At 38.2% G+C, this 17,252-nt stretch overlaps 1 protein-coding gene across 2 annotated transcripts; it reads left to right on the forward strand.

Annotated features, from left to right (window-relative positions):
- The first annotated feature begins 990 nt into the window (after positions 1-990).
- On the forward strand, positions 991-12,444 carry LOC118405755 (ubiquitin-conjugating enzyme E2 E1-like). 2 transcript variants are annotated; one of them, XM_035805480.1, is made up of 6 exons: positions 991-1,168; positions 1,487-1,789; positions 2,220-2,270; positions 8,375-8,507; positions 8,608-8,755; positions 11,450-12,444. In XM_035805480.1, exons 2-6 carry the CDS (start codon positions 1,659-1,661, stop codon positions 11,545-11,547), a joined length of 561 nt encoding a protein of 186 aa, XP_035661373.1. In that variant the 5' UTR covers positions 991-1,168; positions 1,487-1,658; the 3' UTR covers positions 11,548-12,444. The 2 variants fall into 2 exon arrangements, with proteins under 2 accessions (XP_035661373.1, XP_035661374.1); XM_035805481.1 differs by having other exon boundaries at positions 1,011-1,168; positions 1,627-1,789.
- The last annotated feature ends 4,808 nt before the right edge of the window (positions 12,445-17,252 follow it).

Here is a 17,252-nt window from a genome sequence, read left to right on the forward strand (position 1 = left end):
AAAAATCCCTACTTGAAAGCAGAGTTCGAAAAATTACGACCCTAATGACTGTCTAGGGACAAACGGAACAATGAGCTCAGCGAACTGTCATAGGGTGTCTTACAAGAACAGTATTATTCATGTTCTCATGTACCAAACCGTGATTTCATACTAGCACACCCAAAATGCCAACAACTTTGACGTAAAACGTCGGTAGTTTCAGACATTTGCATTAAAGATTTTTGTGATTGGCAGTTCATGTTATTCATTATTAAAGTCGATTAGCAGATGTCAGTTATTATCCCTTTAATATGCTACATTTCTATGTATCGCCCCTGGCATCACGAAGAGAGCTTAGTATACACAAAAAATTAAATTCGTGGCATAGCACGTTCGAACGGCATGTCAATCAAAGTGGTTTTGCACAACAGGTTGCAGAGAAGATAACATTTTTTTTTTGGTTAAAACTCAGCCCAAAATATGGCAAACAGAATCACAATGTGAACTATAGTACTTCTATCTCTAAGAAAAATGCAATTTTTTCGGTGTTGTGATATTTTGGACTTTTCTGAAAGGAGGTAAGAAAAGGACTTGGTGTCAATCTGCGTTTGGGTAGAAAATTTTGCGAGTGTTGGCTATTCATTCCTTCGCTTGCCCTCCTGGCATGCAATTTCATATTTGAACATTTCCCTAATTATTACATTTTATAGAGAAAGACCCCAAACCATTTATTTCTAGCTTGCTTATAAAAAAACCTCCTGCGTATCACAGTCACCAGGGCATTATCAGCTAATTCCCCGAGTACATTAGCCGTTTCCCTATTTGCTCTCCCTCCCTATATCAACTATCAAAAGATTTAGTCGACTTTCCCGAAACATTTATCAAGATTTTACCCGTTCCTTATAGTGAATAGACAGTGTTCTGATCTGAAACTAACGGCTGGATAATGTGTGGCGAGGTTTGGGTTGTTAATTTAAAGAAACGGGGAACAAAGAAAGCGAATGGCTCGTTTCCGCCTAATTGTGATAAATCCGGAGGGAGGGTGGCAGAACAGCCGGCGCTGGCAACAAGACACGAGGCTTGCAGGCTTCTGTCCGCAGAATTTCTGAATTTCTCGGCATTATTTCACCAAAATCGTGGCCAAGTGGCAGCCTGTGGCGTCCCTTTGCTCCCATAGCCTCAGGAAACGGTGAGATTTCCCCGCCTTTTGTCGCGAAAAGACGAGGAGGAGTGATTGTCTTAAGCCGGGCGATTGGCTTCTGTGCTTTTTGATGAGGCATTTCTGCTATTGAAAGTAACGTTAACCCTTATCAAATTGTATCTAAGTAGTCATCAGAAACAATCCTTCATCCTAGCCATGTTCGCAAACGTATGTTCTTTGTCAGGCCGGCGCTGACAGCTGTGTTTGGGGGTTTAATTTTTAAATGTCTAATTTTAAAGGGAAGGTGTCCCGCGCTGACACATGGGGATGGTAACTAAATAGCGGATGTGTTCTCATTTCCTTCAGGAATAGAACCCGTGACCACTAGATTGAATTTGCCGGCACAGTTCGCTACAGCTCGGCGGGATTCGAACCATTGACCTTGGGTGCACCACCAGGCGTAGTTTGATCGGCTTGATACCGTATTTTGGCAATCGATCGTCCAGGGACGTGTCCCGGAGAAAGCCGATCTGCGAAGATGTCTGCAGCCGAGCAAGCCGGGACGTCCTCAAGTTCTTCCTCCAACTCTTCTCGAAGACCCAAGGACCAGAGAGACAACAACCTTAAGCTGCTCAAGTCCACCAAGGCGCTGTCCACCAGCGCTAAGAGGTACCAGATCAATTCGGCATTAATAACATAGCGACGCTGCATTTTCTATCACGATTAATCATGCCAGTCTCTCCTTGTAATACTGCCAATCAGCTCATTTGCATATAAGCTAAAACCTTGTACTGTTGGACACAGCAGTTGGGGAAGTCGGCCCGATTTATACCATCTTGTTGGTTATAAAGTCTAGTTTGACGTGGATGTGGAATTGGTGGTGTTTAAGGGCGGGGAAGGGAGTATGGTGGTGCATAAAATAACGGGAGGGTCAGCTGAGGCGGCCATCTTGTGTGTGTGTACTTTGCACAGTGATTATGTCGCCTTCCTTTGTCAGCTTCTGCTCATGGTTTATTTTATCGCGTCTCCAGTTGTTTTGGGGGCAGGGATATTTCCCTCTGAGTAACTCTCACCTGTTCCTGGCCTTGTTTTTGTGCAGGATCCAGAAAGAGCTGGCAGAAATCACGCTGGACCCACCACCCAACTGCAGGTAGATAGATGTGGAGTTGTGTTAAGGTTAAGGTGAGGTTGTGAGAGTGGAGGCTCTCCCTACACAAACAGAGCCGGCTTTCCACACAGGTGACAAACAAAGGGTCCTCCTGAGTACCCAGGTGTCAAGTAGCACCTGAACAAGTTGGGGTGAAGATGGCCAGGGCTTGGGTTTCTATAGGTGGGGTCGGGGCAAGGCGGAACACCTGCATTTCTGTCTTACGATGCACATCATTAAAGAAAACCAGCCAGTAATCTGCAATTCATTTCAGCGAAATGGTGCATGAAAATGCACTGCATGTTGTGAACAGTCATGGGTGTGCATTGGCGTCCAAAATTAGGTCACTTATATTAGCTTTACAATATGGATGAAAGGAATTCAATTAGATTCAGGAATAAAGACAGAATCTAATTTAGATTGCTTGGGCATTAATGACTTGTGGCATTTAAAGCAGACATATACGTCAACTCCTTTGTTAGATATTACATAAATGCACTCTGAGGAATGGGGTTCAAAGCACATTAAGCGATCTTCCATGTAATTAGCTTTCTAGTCTTATACTACATTGTAACTACTGTTTAAAGGCAATCGAAAATCCAGGTGAAGTAGCAAGACCCAGATAAACTAAGGACATAAGGGTTTCAGGGTCTTAGTAACCACAAATTGTTTTGGCTGTTGAATGCTGTGTTTCATAAGTATGTTGGCCTAAAAAAATTAAGACCTGTTGGGTATTGTGAAAGATTATTGAGATTTTAGGCAATATAGCTTAAAACTAATACTATAGCTCATAACATGTACATAACATGGGGCTCAAAATTAATTTTTAGGAATGGGTGCCTTGGTTCACCAAGCCCAAAATTTAGATGCACAGAAAATTTTTTTGAATGAATGGAATGTCAGCAAAACCTAAATTACAAACCTTAGGCTTTTCTTAAGAGCTAATCTTATAGCTGATGGCGTAATACAACAAAGAATTTATGATACTTAAAAGGGTACATGTCAAGAATATGCTGCATACAAGTCTAAAATAGTACGTTTACATGACCTAGGTGCGCTGGTGCACCCAATTGCAAGGTCAATAATTAGTGGCAAGTCTGGTTCCAAAATACCGGCTCACGAAACACCGGTACTGTACTGTACCGATGTAAATTTACACAAGCACAGTATAAGCTTATTTTGTGACTGAAGATGCATAAAACCTGCCACAAAGATGAAAATTTAGACCTGAAAAGATTTTTTAAAATGCTTCTCCAAAACTTGAAATCAGAGCCATCTTTGAAATTAAAAATTTTTAGTTTAATTTCATCTTCTAACATCAGGGCACCATGTGGCCTGTACCTACGATAAACCTCTGTACCTGTACCTGTGCCTCCCAATATTACATTTAGGAACCCAGCCCTAGTCCTATCCATCCAAATTCCTTAGGGAGACTAATGCAGCTTCTGTCAAGCATTAGATGCAGAAGATTGAAAAACATCAAGAGAAGTAAATAGCTCTGTGTCACTACAAGATGGCTGTAGGTGATATCATGGAGAGATAGAATCTTTGTAGGATACGTTTTAGTAGGTGCAAGGAGGTTAAAGAATCACTTTCTTTAACCTCCTTGGTAGGTGATATCATGGAGAGATAGAATCTTTGTAGGATACGTTTTAACTGCCAGCTGCTGCCCTGTGAGAAAAGGTAATTTTAATCATTAACAAAAGTAGAAGGTAGCAGATGTTTGACTGTGTTTGACTAATATATTGGACTATAAGTATTAATCAGTCAGTACTAGTGTCTCTAAAATTGTTATACATTCTTTATCAGGGAATTATAGTGATAGCTTGATGATGCCTCAGATCGATGCCTTCTGTATTGCATTTTTGCAATTTTCACTAACATAAGAATATGACTTGATAGCCTAGAATGGAGGCTTTTAAAGGAAAAATCACTACCTTGTTGATTCATTCATTTTTGCAGGGACTGAATGTTGCAATCAGGGACTGAATTTTGCAAACAGGGCTGTCTCTAGCTTTAATTATTTTCCGTCTCAATCATTGTTTGAGAGCCCATGTTGTTAGTTTTCCTTGTTAAACGTGTCATTTTAAGCTTATGGAAATAGATTTTCTACAGCTTCATGTCATGAAGTTTAGATTTTTGGAACGAATGGGGGTAATATTTTTTCCTGTCCCAATAAGCAAATGTCAGCCCTGTTTGCAATAGAATAGAGTAAAGGGGTGGTGTTTTACGTCTGTGGTCAAAATAATTCTGTAGTACAGCTGTGATACTTGGAAATGCATACTTGCATTGTCATGAATTTGAAAGAGGCCACTGCTTAAAATGCAAAAGCAAACGCACCACCATATTCAAGATTTACAGTATGTAGTAATAATGTTATACAAAAAAACTAGCAACAGTGTGCCTTAACCTGATATATTTCTGTGGTTCTTAAACTAAATATTTTGACAAGAGGAAGAGGGCAAAAATAAAACACAGAAAATCTTGACTTTTCCTCTAAAACTATTAGATCAACATTTTTTCGATTTGTATGACCCTATACCCTTTCTCAGACAACTGCAAGACTCTCTATTAAAAAAAAAGAAAGCAGAGCTAAATTCCTTGATCATCTCTCCCTACCATTCAGTCATCAATGACATACATACAGAAAATACTAACTAAAGTGGTTTGGGTCACCGCCAAATATTATAGACTTAAGATTCATGGCGTTCAAAATTTGCAACTATGTTTTGAATGCTATGAGCACTTTCTCAAACAATTCAGGGCTCCAAATTCTGTATATTAGTTTTCTGCAAAATCTGACTTGTGCTACAGTGTCAGTATATTAGTCTTGCCAAATTGTGAATTAATTAATTTCCCTATAGATCTCAGTTCCAGGTATTACAGGTATTTTTAGTGCTGGGACTGTAAGACTATATCTTACATCAAGGATGTTACATAAGATGAAACGTCCTTGATCTTGTTAAAAAAGATGAAGTGACTGTCTGTCTTCCCAAGGGCTAGATTGTTACAGCATCTGCTTTTCTATAAAATGACTTGCATCTAGCAACATATGAATCTGGACTGGATTTATATGTTGCTCTGCAAGTCCTTTTATAGAAAAGCAGTGAACAGGTATAAATACTATGGCTTACAAGTATCTGTATTTGTACGTCAGCACCATCAAATCATGTCACATGGCTCTTGTGACCTTTTTTGCTGAATTCTGCTGACTAACTGAAGTAATTAAAAGGGAAATTGATTTTTGTAATGACACATAGAAAGGCATAATAATCAAAAGGGGCCACACAACAAGTACAAACAGAAGCCTGAAGGGAAATCTTGCACATGTATATTCAACCCTTAAAACTGTGTGTACAGACTTCCCCAAGAGACTCTGTATTCATGGTGATGTTAACATTCAGGATTATGTTTTAGATTCGCGAACTGACAACTCAAAGTATATGACCCTTCAGGAAATTTAACCCACATATACCTGTCCATATGCTAACACTATGTGATTATATTTCTGTCTCAGTCCACTAACTGTCCAGTTACATGTCAAAAACATTGACCCAAATTGGGGATCATCTCTCAAAATCTTGATGAAAGCTTCTCCCATAGTGGACCTTTTCTTTATCATTCCATCTTAATATCCTTAGAGGGTCTCCCTTAATTGCTTATTTCAAGCTCCCCAGGAACAAGTACCCACCCATTCAGCACCTGCTACCATATGAGACAGCTTTGGGTGAATTTGAATAATGGTGCAATGTACCTTAAGAGAATTAAGACAATTATGACAAGATTACAGGGGCAAAGAGGGATTTGATGAACCATTATGTGAAGAGAGGTATTTTCTATTTGCTAAAAGCACAGTGCCTAGACTAGAACTACAATGTTGTACAATGTATGTGGATTTGGTACCAATGGCTGAAACAAGGCGTAGCTGAAATCAGATTGATTTAGATTACATAGAATAAGTCTGTGTAACACAAACTCTGATGTCCAAAGGAGGTTGGCTGGATGTTGGGTAGGCTGCTATAAGCAAGATTTAATCAGGCTACCATAGAGTGATGGCTCGCTTCATGCAAAACTATATTCAGTTCTGTTTCCATAGAGACTGGCTAGACAAATTATTGCCAGTCTGGAGACCATACAGCAGTTACATGTACTATGTAGAAATATGCAGCTATGGAAAGCCAAGTGAAAGAGATTGACCTGCTTTTAACACAAGTGTATTTCTGGGAGTCATTTTAGAAGTGCAGTCGACCATAATTGTTTCTTGGCTGACCCAGGCAGTATACGCTAATTCCAGTAACCGAGTAGCCCCTATTATTAACAGTCCATGATGTTTTTTTAACAATCAGACAACTGAATACCAGGGAGTAAGGCTTGTTGGGTCTGCTATGTATTCTGTGACAGGTTTTGGTAAACCTTTCAGTGCTATTACAATATGTTGTAAATGGTACTTGAAATGTAGTCTGAAATGTGGTGGGAATGTCCTTGATGAATGACTGTAACTTTACCAGCCTAACCTTTGTTCTGACAAGTTGTGTGGTGTACAATAGAGAAATACTGTTTGGTCAGTGTTCACAGTGTAAACACAGCCTGGCACCCTTCCAGTATGGGCTGTGTAGACCCTTGAATACAAGAGTAGAGAGGAGGCTATCATAATGGTAAATATCAGGGGGAGGGGGGAATGCACAAGGTATTCTGACAGAGTCCTCCCCAAAGGATGGAATAACAGAGGCCCTCCATTATACTATGGTATGAACGAGGCCTTAGCCTCAAGCATAATTTGAAGTTCTGGATGTAAAAAAAAAAACAAGGGCAGTCTCCAAGACCCGTAGTGGGACGGAAATTGGCTACAGTAGTTGTAAAGGAGACAAATTTTATCCCATTTGTCTGAAAAACTGGAAATTCAGGACATGAAATTGATAAAAATGTATTTTCTAAAGCTTAACAACAATAACGGATTCAACAACAAAAATTAATAACATTGGCTCCCAAACAATGAGTGGGACAAAAACAAGTATAAAGCTGGACACAGCCTTTAAAAAAATTATCATAGCAATTACTGGGAATTGTACGTGTGACCTGGTGCACTCTGCTAAATGTGTAGCTAAACCACATTACACTACTAGCTATGGACAAAGCCTTACACATTAGATTTGACGTTTAGCCTGCTTTTTTTTATGATGATGGGAGGGTAGAAGTTATCATAATGGCATGTGGCCTTGTGAGGTAATTTGTTCTGGTTGGAAAGGCATGCATGATACATATGGATCTGGGACATGGTATGACAAGAGTGACGGTATATCACCACTGCATAGGACGTTTTGTAGGATGACAAAGGCATAGATGAAATTCTTAGCTAGTTGGTTGCTTCAGTGGATGAAAAAGAAGTAACCAAATCTTTGAACAGATGCAGGATCGTACACTATTGTAAATTTATTAATTTTTGTGTAGACTTAATTTTGCGGTTTGAGGGAAAAAGAGGTGAAGTTCGCGAATCTATAGGACATTGGAAGTGCAAATTTGTTGTGCTTCAAATTCACGCAGGAGAGGTTATACTGCAAAAATAAAATCATGATCGCAAACATTTTACAATTTACAGTATCCTGAATTCTTATGGAATTTTGATTACCACTCATTGGGTAGAAAGGGAGAACAGAATGTCTGATTCACAAGGGACTTCCAGCATGCTTAATGTTTGTAAAACCTCACGACCTTTTCGACTGTGTACTGCTTGCACAATGTTTTTAAATATTCCACCAGACATGTACCAAGGAGCTTTTATCATGTACTAATCAAATATAAAATAATTTGGGGAATATTATGGTCCTTACTTTGTACAGATGCAATGAAATTGATTATTTCAAGATTGGCAAGGTCACAATCATAAAGCATTGACTTTGGGAAAAGGAATGCTGAAAATAATACCCGTGTCAGTCAGAAATCTTTCTAATGCTAAAGTATACATAAGAAGAATAGGTACATGTTTCTTTAGACTTTACCATAGTGAAGCCCTGTCAATGAAAATATTCTTTTTGACACCTTGTATATTAGCTTTGAATGCCATCTGGGTAATGTGTCATTGTAATATTTGAATGTCTCCTTTTCCACAGTGCTGGTCCGAAGGGCGACAACCTGTATGAATGGGTGTCCACCATCCTGGGGCCGCCTGGGTCTGTGTACGAGGGCGGAGTTTTCTTCCTGGACATCCACTTCTCTCAAGACTATCCCTTCAAACCTCCTAAGGTGAGCCATAGCTGCTGTTGGGGATTTTGTAAAGACATCTGCTGTTATCAATCCTCATAAAGAAATGAAGTGACTCGACTGTTAATTTTTGCCTGTCCAGGTGACATTCCGGACCCGTATCTACCACTGTAACATCAACAGCCAAGGTGTGATCTGTCTGGACATACTGAAGGACAACTGGAGCCCCGCCCTCACCATCTCCAAAGTCCTGCTGTCCATCTGCTCACTGCTAACTGACTGCAATCCAAGTAAGAAAAAACATATGTATTTTGTCTTCCAAGCTAATTTTGTGTAATTTCTATGGGCACCATAGGAGAATTTGATAGATTTGATATCTAGTATGTATTTACATGTACAATGTATCGGACTTGTCAATGTCATTACATGTTTCAGTAGTAAAAGAGATTATAATAATATGCTCAGTTAAGAAAGCTTATTCTAAAGGAGCTGTCACACTTGCATGTATATGAAGTCCATATGAGGTCTGTAATTTAAAATTTTTATCGTTTTGTGCAAGTTTTAGGTACATGTATGCCTGCATACCTAAAACTGACACAAAACGAGTTTGAGATGCTTATTAGGTGTGTATTTCACGTACAACTGTGTATAATAATGATGTAAATAAAGCCCACCCTTAAGACCCGACGATATGTTCATCATATGAGGAAGTTGAGGGCACATTTTTCATGTTCATGTCTGCTAGCTCCCCAGGCATTTATTTATGTAGCAGACCATCAGTATGAGCTTAGCATTCATAGTCATGGCTTTGCATTTATAGGCTTGGCTGTGCAAGAAGGAAGACCATTTACTTTGCACATCAACGTCAATTGAATGATGTAGCGTGCTAATTTCTATTTGGAAGAACCCGTAGGACGTGTGAATTTGCCTGCGTTTGATGTAAAATCCTGTGACTTGCATTTTTCTTACACTTGTCAAATGAAAGGTGGCACATATATCTGTATCTGTTGTATTTAATACTATCTTATATGTTATGGTCAAATATTGATCATAAGGATAAATTTGGGTGGCCATTCTTGAATGCAATTTTATCAGATCTGCGGTGAACTATTTTGGGTCAACCTACAATATTTGAAACAAGAATGAGAAATAGTTCTTTGCACCTAAGCCGCAAATATGTACCTTACAGTGTGCATATCCAACTAGTCCCCTGGGTACTATCACTCAACTCGAGCACAAAAGGGTCGTATAATTATCGTAGACTGTTTAAAGATGGCATTATGTCATCAACAGAGCTGTAGATAGTAAAAGATAACGGGTTCATGATATAACACGGTATGTAAAATGGTGGGTGGAAGTTAGACTACCTAATACTAGTAATAGATCTAGAAGGGCAGAATTTTAAGTCTAAGGAATATATTGAAGGTATTACAGGCTATGCAATTGCTGTGGTTTATTTGGAATTGAATTTCTGGATTGCAAATTTGCCTTATTTCGTCAAATCAAACTGTTGTAGTAGAAATGAGAAACCTGGACTTGAGCTGAATATTTTCCAAGCTGTCTAAGTACATGTACATGTATATATAAAAGGAAGCACTTAACATGTATCTTAGATATGGTTCTGCATACATTGTTAATTATAGAGGTGAGGAACAATTAAGGTTTTTTCCCAGTCATGCTAATTCGGAAAGGAAAGTAAGAGTAATGATGATGGTTTCAATTTTGTGCATTTGTTACTTCAAATGCATTCTTTTGACTGCATACTATGAATACTAATTGAACCTATTAGGACTTCTAAAACATCTATATGCACATGTTTTATAGACAGGGTTTGAAATCCAATGAGACAATAATAATCCGATATTGCAATTTGGAAAATGAAATCTATTCAAGTGAAAGCATCTTCTAAAACTGATTTTGGTTTGACGAGATGTAATTTCATGAAACAGTCCCTCTAATAAAATGCTTAAAATGGAGGCTACGATGGCCCTCTCATTTCAAAGTCGGAAACCTATTCAAATGAAAGCATCTTCTAAAACTGATTTTGGTTTGACGAGAAGTGATTCCATGAAACAGTCCCTCTAATAAAATGCTTAAAATGGAGGCTACGATGGCCCTCTCATTTCAAAGTCGGTTTGCTTGGCTGCCTTCAGCAATGATGTCTATCATGGCTGTTTTCTTTAAAGTCTTCCTGTATGTGACAGTGAGTAACGACATGTAGCTGGGGCTACTGACATTCCAGGCAGAGATAAGAGAACACCTTTGTTTAGCTGTTAACATAACTTTCAGGGCCTAGGCATAGTTTCCAGGCAGGTATTCGTTTGTTAGTACATGGGTGGCATATAATATTACCTAAACTTAATACTGTAATTCCTGATTTTTTCAATGTACTGTTATGTTCACGGTTTTCACGGTGATGACTGTAACGTGAACTTATCATTACTGATAACAAATAATTCACAGACTTTTTTTATGTGCACTTGCTGCGACAGTGAACATTTAGTTCCGAGAACAAGTTAAATTTTCTCAGACCGTGAAAGTTTGGTACCGAGAAGACAAAGTGAATTACAGTACTTCATATCAAAGCTGAATGTGGTATACCAAAGCTGATTGTTGGTTATCCAAATTGCTGTGGATATGACAAAGGAATTTTACTAGAGTACAATTCTGGATTATTCTTATGTTTAAATACTTTTCAGCACTGATACAGAAGTAGTCAAATCTTAATATAAGTCATTTCTTTTTAGTTTTATTTGAAAACAGCATACTATATTTAGCTCTACAGCTACATTATAAGATGACCTGTTCGCTTTTCCCTTGAAACAATCACTACATAATAAATGACTGTACATTATTTCATATTCAAAATGTATGGTTGTGAAAAGTGTTTTACTGTTACTTGGATTTACATTTTGTGCAATACTAAGTATATTTGGGTATTATTAGGAATTTCCCCCAGACTCACTCTGGCCTTTTCTTTTCAGATGACCCTCTAGTTGGAACAATTGCCACACAGTATACCAACACGAGAGACGAACATGACAGGATAGCTCGCCAATGGACAAAGAGATACGCCACATAATGCACCATGTTGCATTCTCCGAGCCAACCCTTCTTCTTAAAATATGTTGATGGCTGGACTATAACAGAGTGCTTTACTAGCCAATTTAGAGCCAGACTTAGTAATGCATAACTCATGTGTACATGTGCTAATGCTGTATAGTCATTGTACAAGATGAACTGTGAAATCTTCTTGTCTGGCCATTGGAATGTAGTCTTTTATATCACAGACAAATCTACACTGTGTTTGGTCATTTCTTGCCTTGGACAACACAAGGGAGTCATCCTTATCTGATTTAAGTGTCATCCTGCCAATACTGTGTAGAATTTGTCTCAATAGTTGCAATACCAAGTGTTCAGTCAGGAGTGGAACTTCAGTACATTTTTAGAGCCAAAGTTGAAAATGGAGTCACCACAGAAAAAACATGACTTTCAATATATGTAGAGACAGCTCCCTTTTGAATCACATTCAAAGACAAGTGTGTATAGTGATTTCTATACCCATAAAATTCAAGAACAAAACTTAAAGCTTTGATGAAAAATAACTGGTGCTGTCTGCATACAGGGAGTGTTCGACAGAGATTGAAATGTATTGTTTTAGCACGTGTCAAGTATAGGATTGTTGCGTATATGCGCTGTGTATACATTAGGCCACAAGTTTGCACGAGTATTGTAACTGCACATATCACTGCTCAGGACGATTTCACTGTTAAGAAGAGATGCAGTCAAAATCAGAAATCTTTTTGGAAAGAAGTGCTTTGCTACGGGTCATAACTTTAGATTATGTTAGCCAGCAAAAGGTACTGCTGCATGTAATGTAAGGGTATAGACAAAGGATTTAGAACCATTAATATTTGCTGAGGATAAAAAGTATTAATACTGGTTGATGCAAGGAAACTGTCAGGAAAAAGAAAAACAATGGGAAGAAATGCACAAACTGTTGATCTGTAAACTAAGAGAAACTTGCACATTCAAACACTTTTGCATGATAGTCTACTGTTTGTCCTTATGAAGGAGAATTTATGTTTGTTGTTGATACTGAAACTGTTGTGAACAAAAAAGGCCATACAGTAACATTTAGTGATACATTACATGTAATACTATGTATTTATCATGTCTTGTTTAAGAAGGCTTCATTACCCAGGACTAGACTTCTTAATGTACTGTAGTGAAGACTTTATGTAATAAAGACCTATTTGTTGAGCTAGATTTGTTTACAAAGTACATTTTTATTGACAAGGACAGATAGCAAGCTTTGTTACCGATACACATCTTGTGTTCTAAGTCATTATTGGAAATGTACCTCATATATGGCCATAACCTACATGTATGTGGACAACAATGTTACTCATGTTGAAATAAAAGTCAAGTTCAAAAACAGCTTCTATTGGGTCTTCACTGACAGGTGAATCATCAACATAGAGAAGTTCATGATGTGGATGTTGCAAAGAAATACTGAAATGTATCTAATTTACATGCAAAATGTAGGTTTAGCTTGTTCAAGAGCCAATGTGGTGGTCCTGAAATATAAAATTCTATTAGCCTTGGTCAGAACCCCTGAAATGTCAGAGCTGATTGGATCTGCATGGTCTGAAGGGTCCCATTTAAATTTTGTATGTTGAACCCAGAGTAGCAACCAGGAAACAGTTACTGTGATTTTATTGCAAGTTCCTTCCCACAGGCTAATTGCAAGCACTAGTAGCATGAAAAGGACAATAATGTATAACTGTATACTATGTGTCTACTCCTTCATGATCATAAATGCTGTCTCTAAATTCTAACTCACTGGGTTCAACTTCTTTGTCAGAGACAGTGGAAGATGAAGGATCCCAATTTTCCTGTTATGTGTGGGTTCTGTAGTCTATAAAATGCCTAATGTATGTAAAAATGCCTGCCACATTGCTTGCTACGGATTTGCACATTGCTTCCCTCCCTGAGAGAGCAGGTTGGTCTACAGAGGCTGTGTTGTAGGTTTAGTTACCAGAACATGACTGATGAGCCCTGACTGCTGCTGTACTCCAGTGACACCATGGATTTACCTGATATCAAGGTCAACAGGGGGTATAGCAGGGGTTTCACAAACACAGTTTCTGTTTGCATTTGGGAGAAATCAAGGTCAGCGTATGGCATGGGGATTCAGGATCCTCATTAAATTATGATGTTAAGAAGTCAAGATCAGTGGGTACAATTTGAAACAATGTCATCACTTACAATGCTGAGCATTGCAGCATCAGAATACTGATTGGGAAAAAAATGAAATATTTCTTCTGTTTCCTTCCTACTTCAAAGAATAATTGAATCTCCGATATCATTAGTATTTTCTGTAGTCTGGTAACCATTATAACCATTGGAGGCATCTCTCTATTCGGTGCTAGGAGTGTTGCCATTGAATTTTTACGTTATGGAAAGGCTGGCAGTAATTAGAAAGCCCAGCTGTAAAGATATTGCTGTCAGAAAAAGTCCAATTGCTTAGAAGGTCCAAGGAGGTTGAAACCTCCTTGGAAGGTCCACTTACTTGTGCCGATAAAACACTCCTAAGCCAGTCTATTGAGATCGGTTACCAGAGTATATTTTCTGTCAAGACCCAGTGCAAATTTTTAATCCAATGCCCAATTGAGTGTTGTGTTGTCCATCCTTAAGTGACCATAAAGTCCTAGATCACAAGTAGAATGCAAGCACACCATAGAGTACAGTAAAGATTATCATCCCAAAGGGATACTCAGAAATCAGCACAGGTTTGGCACAATATTCAAACAGGTGTGTAGCTTCAACTCCTTTCAATTCTTTTAACATTTTGACCAAAAGGATAGGGTTTAAAAACAATCTGCTTTGAGAGATGTACAAAAAAATGACAGACAGGCTCAAATCACATTTTCTTGCTGACTGGGTTTGACTTAGCTGTTTAGTATGCCACCTGTCTACCCTTGGGGCATGTGGGATTGTATTACAACAACTGCAGCAATCTGGTATTACATGGAGGTGAGGAACAAGACTGGGTTGAGTCACAGAAAAACAACTGGGGAAAATGAATGCTTGTAAAGCATTATTTTTTAGCAGCCACTGCCACATTGTATATGCTGAAATGATTAAGGGGAGAATGGCATTTATTCAAATTCATAGATGTCAGTGTTCAATACATGGGATGTATGTTTGGAATATTAATTTATCAGGTATAACCATTGAGAAGGAAATGATGACTCAATAGAGACATGGTCCGGTTTTCTAGCCTGAATAATACTAGCTCCGTTCTACCTACACTTGTTCCTTTATGGCTAGATTGTGTTGCTAAATGACAGACAATAATGATGGCCATGCTGTCATCTTGAATCAGCATGTCTATTATGGAGGTTACAACTATGTCATGTCAGGATCGAGGTGAACATGGGTTTGTTGAAATGGAAAACCACCTAGGCTTGGAAAAAAACCCACAGGTGATATAGAGAATGATTTTATGATTTTAAACCCTTTTGATATGAGGGCCATTAAGGTAATGTGAAAACAGAGCTTTATTGATCCGTGGAAGTGTTCATGATAAAGATTGCTCAGTTTCCTGTTGCTGACCATATTTTGTTTTCAGCAACCAATGCACTGCATTTTTAATGGTACAGGCTACCTTGTGTGAAATGCTTAAAGTTAAACCTATGTTTGAGATGTGTTGGATGCCCTACATGTATGCATAAAATACTGTCCATGGGCCATTTAATGAATATGCTGTAACAGTGGGGTTCAAGTAATGCCAACAGTCCTTGCCAAGGAGCTCTGAGCTAGCTTGTTGCTGAATAGGTCAAAATTTTTTTATCTTAACACAGTAACACACATCAAGTAAAGGTCACAAAGTGTCATCTGAGCTTAACCCTTGGATTAACCTTTATCCTTAAGGAAAGTCTACTTTCCAAGAAATGAAAGTGGACCAAAAACGTATCTTGGAGATTAGTACTTCAACTTCAGTTCTACACTGTAGCTGCAGGCATCATTTCAGTTGGAACAAATTTCTTCTATCTGCTATCATATCTTTTCAGTTTTCCATGCTACCTCAAGCTTGGTACACATATATATGTGACAGTCAAAGCCTATCGGTACTGATCTCAGACTCTATCGAATAAATGTTCATTTCCAGAATCTCCTTTCAATGAATTTTGACATCAAAACCATTTTCATTAAACACAATAGTTTATTTACAAGATGGTTGACATGAATCAAATGTACAAAGAGGGCAATGTGGTCTATATCAAGTACCATAGGATGATCCAACAATCTGTTCATTTCTGACATAAAGGCCCCATACAAGTGTATATTTTGCAAGCAAGCAAATAGTAATGAAATAGTTTCATGTGTATAAAGTACAGAATTATGACTTTTTACGTGTACAACGAATCCTCATGACATTGTTCATTATAGCAAAACTTAACTGTATAGTCAGAAATAATACACAGATAACTCAGTTTTGCAAAGCAAGGAAAATAATTGTATCATGATATCATGTATCATGGTATCATGATCAGTTCAAATTAAAATGATTGTAAAATAATGACAAAATCAACCAATAATCCCTGTAAAATAAAAAGCTACATAAAGACTACAATGTTACAATGCATTTTACAGAGTTGACCTTTGTGAAATTGCAGCTCGCTCATTCAATTTGTCTGTAAATGCAGTGATCTGTGCTGGTGACATGCCAAGCTTAAGGACAATAAGTTCTCTTTCAAGCCACCATTTGGTTTCTGTTGTATGCACCGATACATCTTCATATGTTTCCTAACACAAGATCAAGGTTGACAGTTTTCTACAAAGAAACATGTTTAAAACATAACATTTTACATGTATCATCCTTTTATCCATTCCTCTAGTACATGAATGTACATAGAGACTTAACATGTAGCTTGAAAGTTCACTGGTGTTGGTATAATTCATTATTAAGGATGTCAGTACATCCAATTCTTTGTCAGACACTGACATAAGTAATTTTGTATAACCTGGAAGTTTAACAACAATTTCCAGGCTCAATTGTGGAGTAATACTGAAACTTCATGCAATATTCGACATGTTGGCCTCAGTTTATCTGATATGCAGACATGCATTGTTTGTGTTCTACATTCCTCCTTTGAACCTGGGGTTAGGCTATAGCTAAGTACATCCACAAACAAATGTCTAATTTTCAAAAGACCCTTTGGACGATTGGAACATGCACTGAACGGCTAACAGGACAGTCTGCAGGGTTTCTGTATAAATGTAGAACCCTAAGGTCTCATTCATGTATTACTCTAGCCAAAAAATGAACAGTTGCATGGACGCATGTTTTCAGCGGTGAGAAATTCCCTTCAGCCAGCGGAACTGATCTCAAAATTTCCTTTTGCTGGGAGGGACAAAGAGTAGTTTGTAATTGCTATAAACAAAGAACGTATGTTTATTTGTTATTGGCAATTTTTTTCTCATGACATAGGCTAAGGGAAAATTTGCTCAACATGGAATGAATGATATGCTGACATTTCTTGTAGCTTCATTATGAACACGCCCATATGTAAAACATGTATTCTACCATAGAAGTCTATGGGAAGAAGAAATCATGGATGAGAGCCCAAGAAGCCAGCACAGACTATACAAAATAACCTGCACCAGTTGATTGACACTCCGGGAGTGCGGTCTGTCCATGTTGGTATGCTAATGAAACATTCTGATGCTGTTTCTAGGCCAGACACATCAGACTTATTAATGCGCATGCAAATTAGC

The sequence above is a fragment of the Branchiostoma floridae genome, chromosome 18 (assembly GCF_000003815.2).
Source record: "Branchiostoma floridae strain S238N-H82 chromosome 18, Bfl_VNyyK, whole genome shotgun sequence".
Classification (NCBI taxonomy): Eukaryota; Metazoa; Chordata; class Leptocardii; order Amphioxiformes; family Branchiostomatidae; genus Branchiostoma; species Branchiostoma floridae.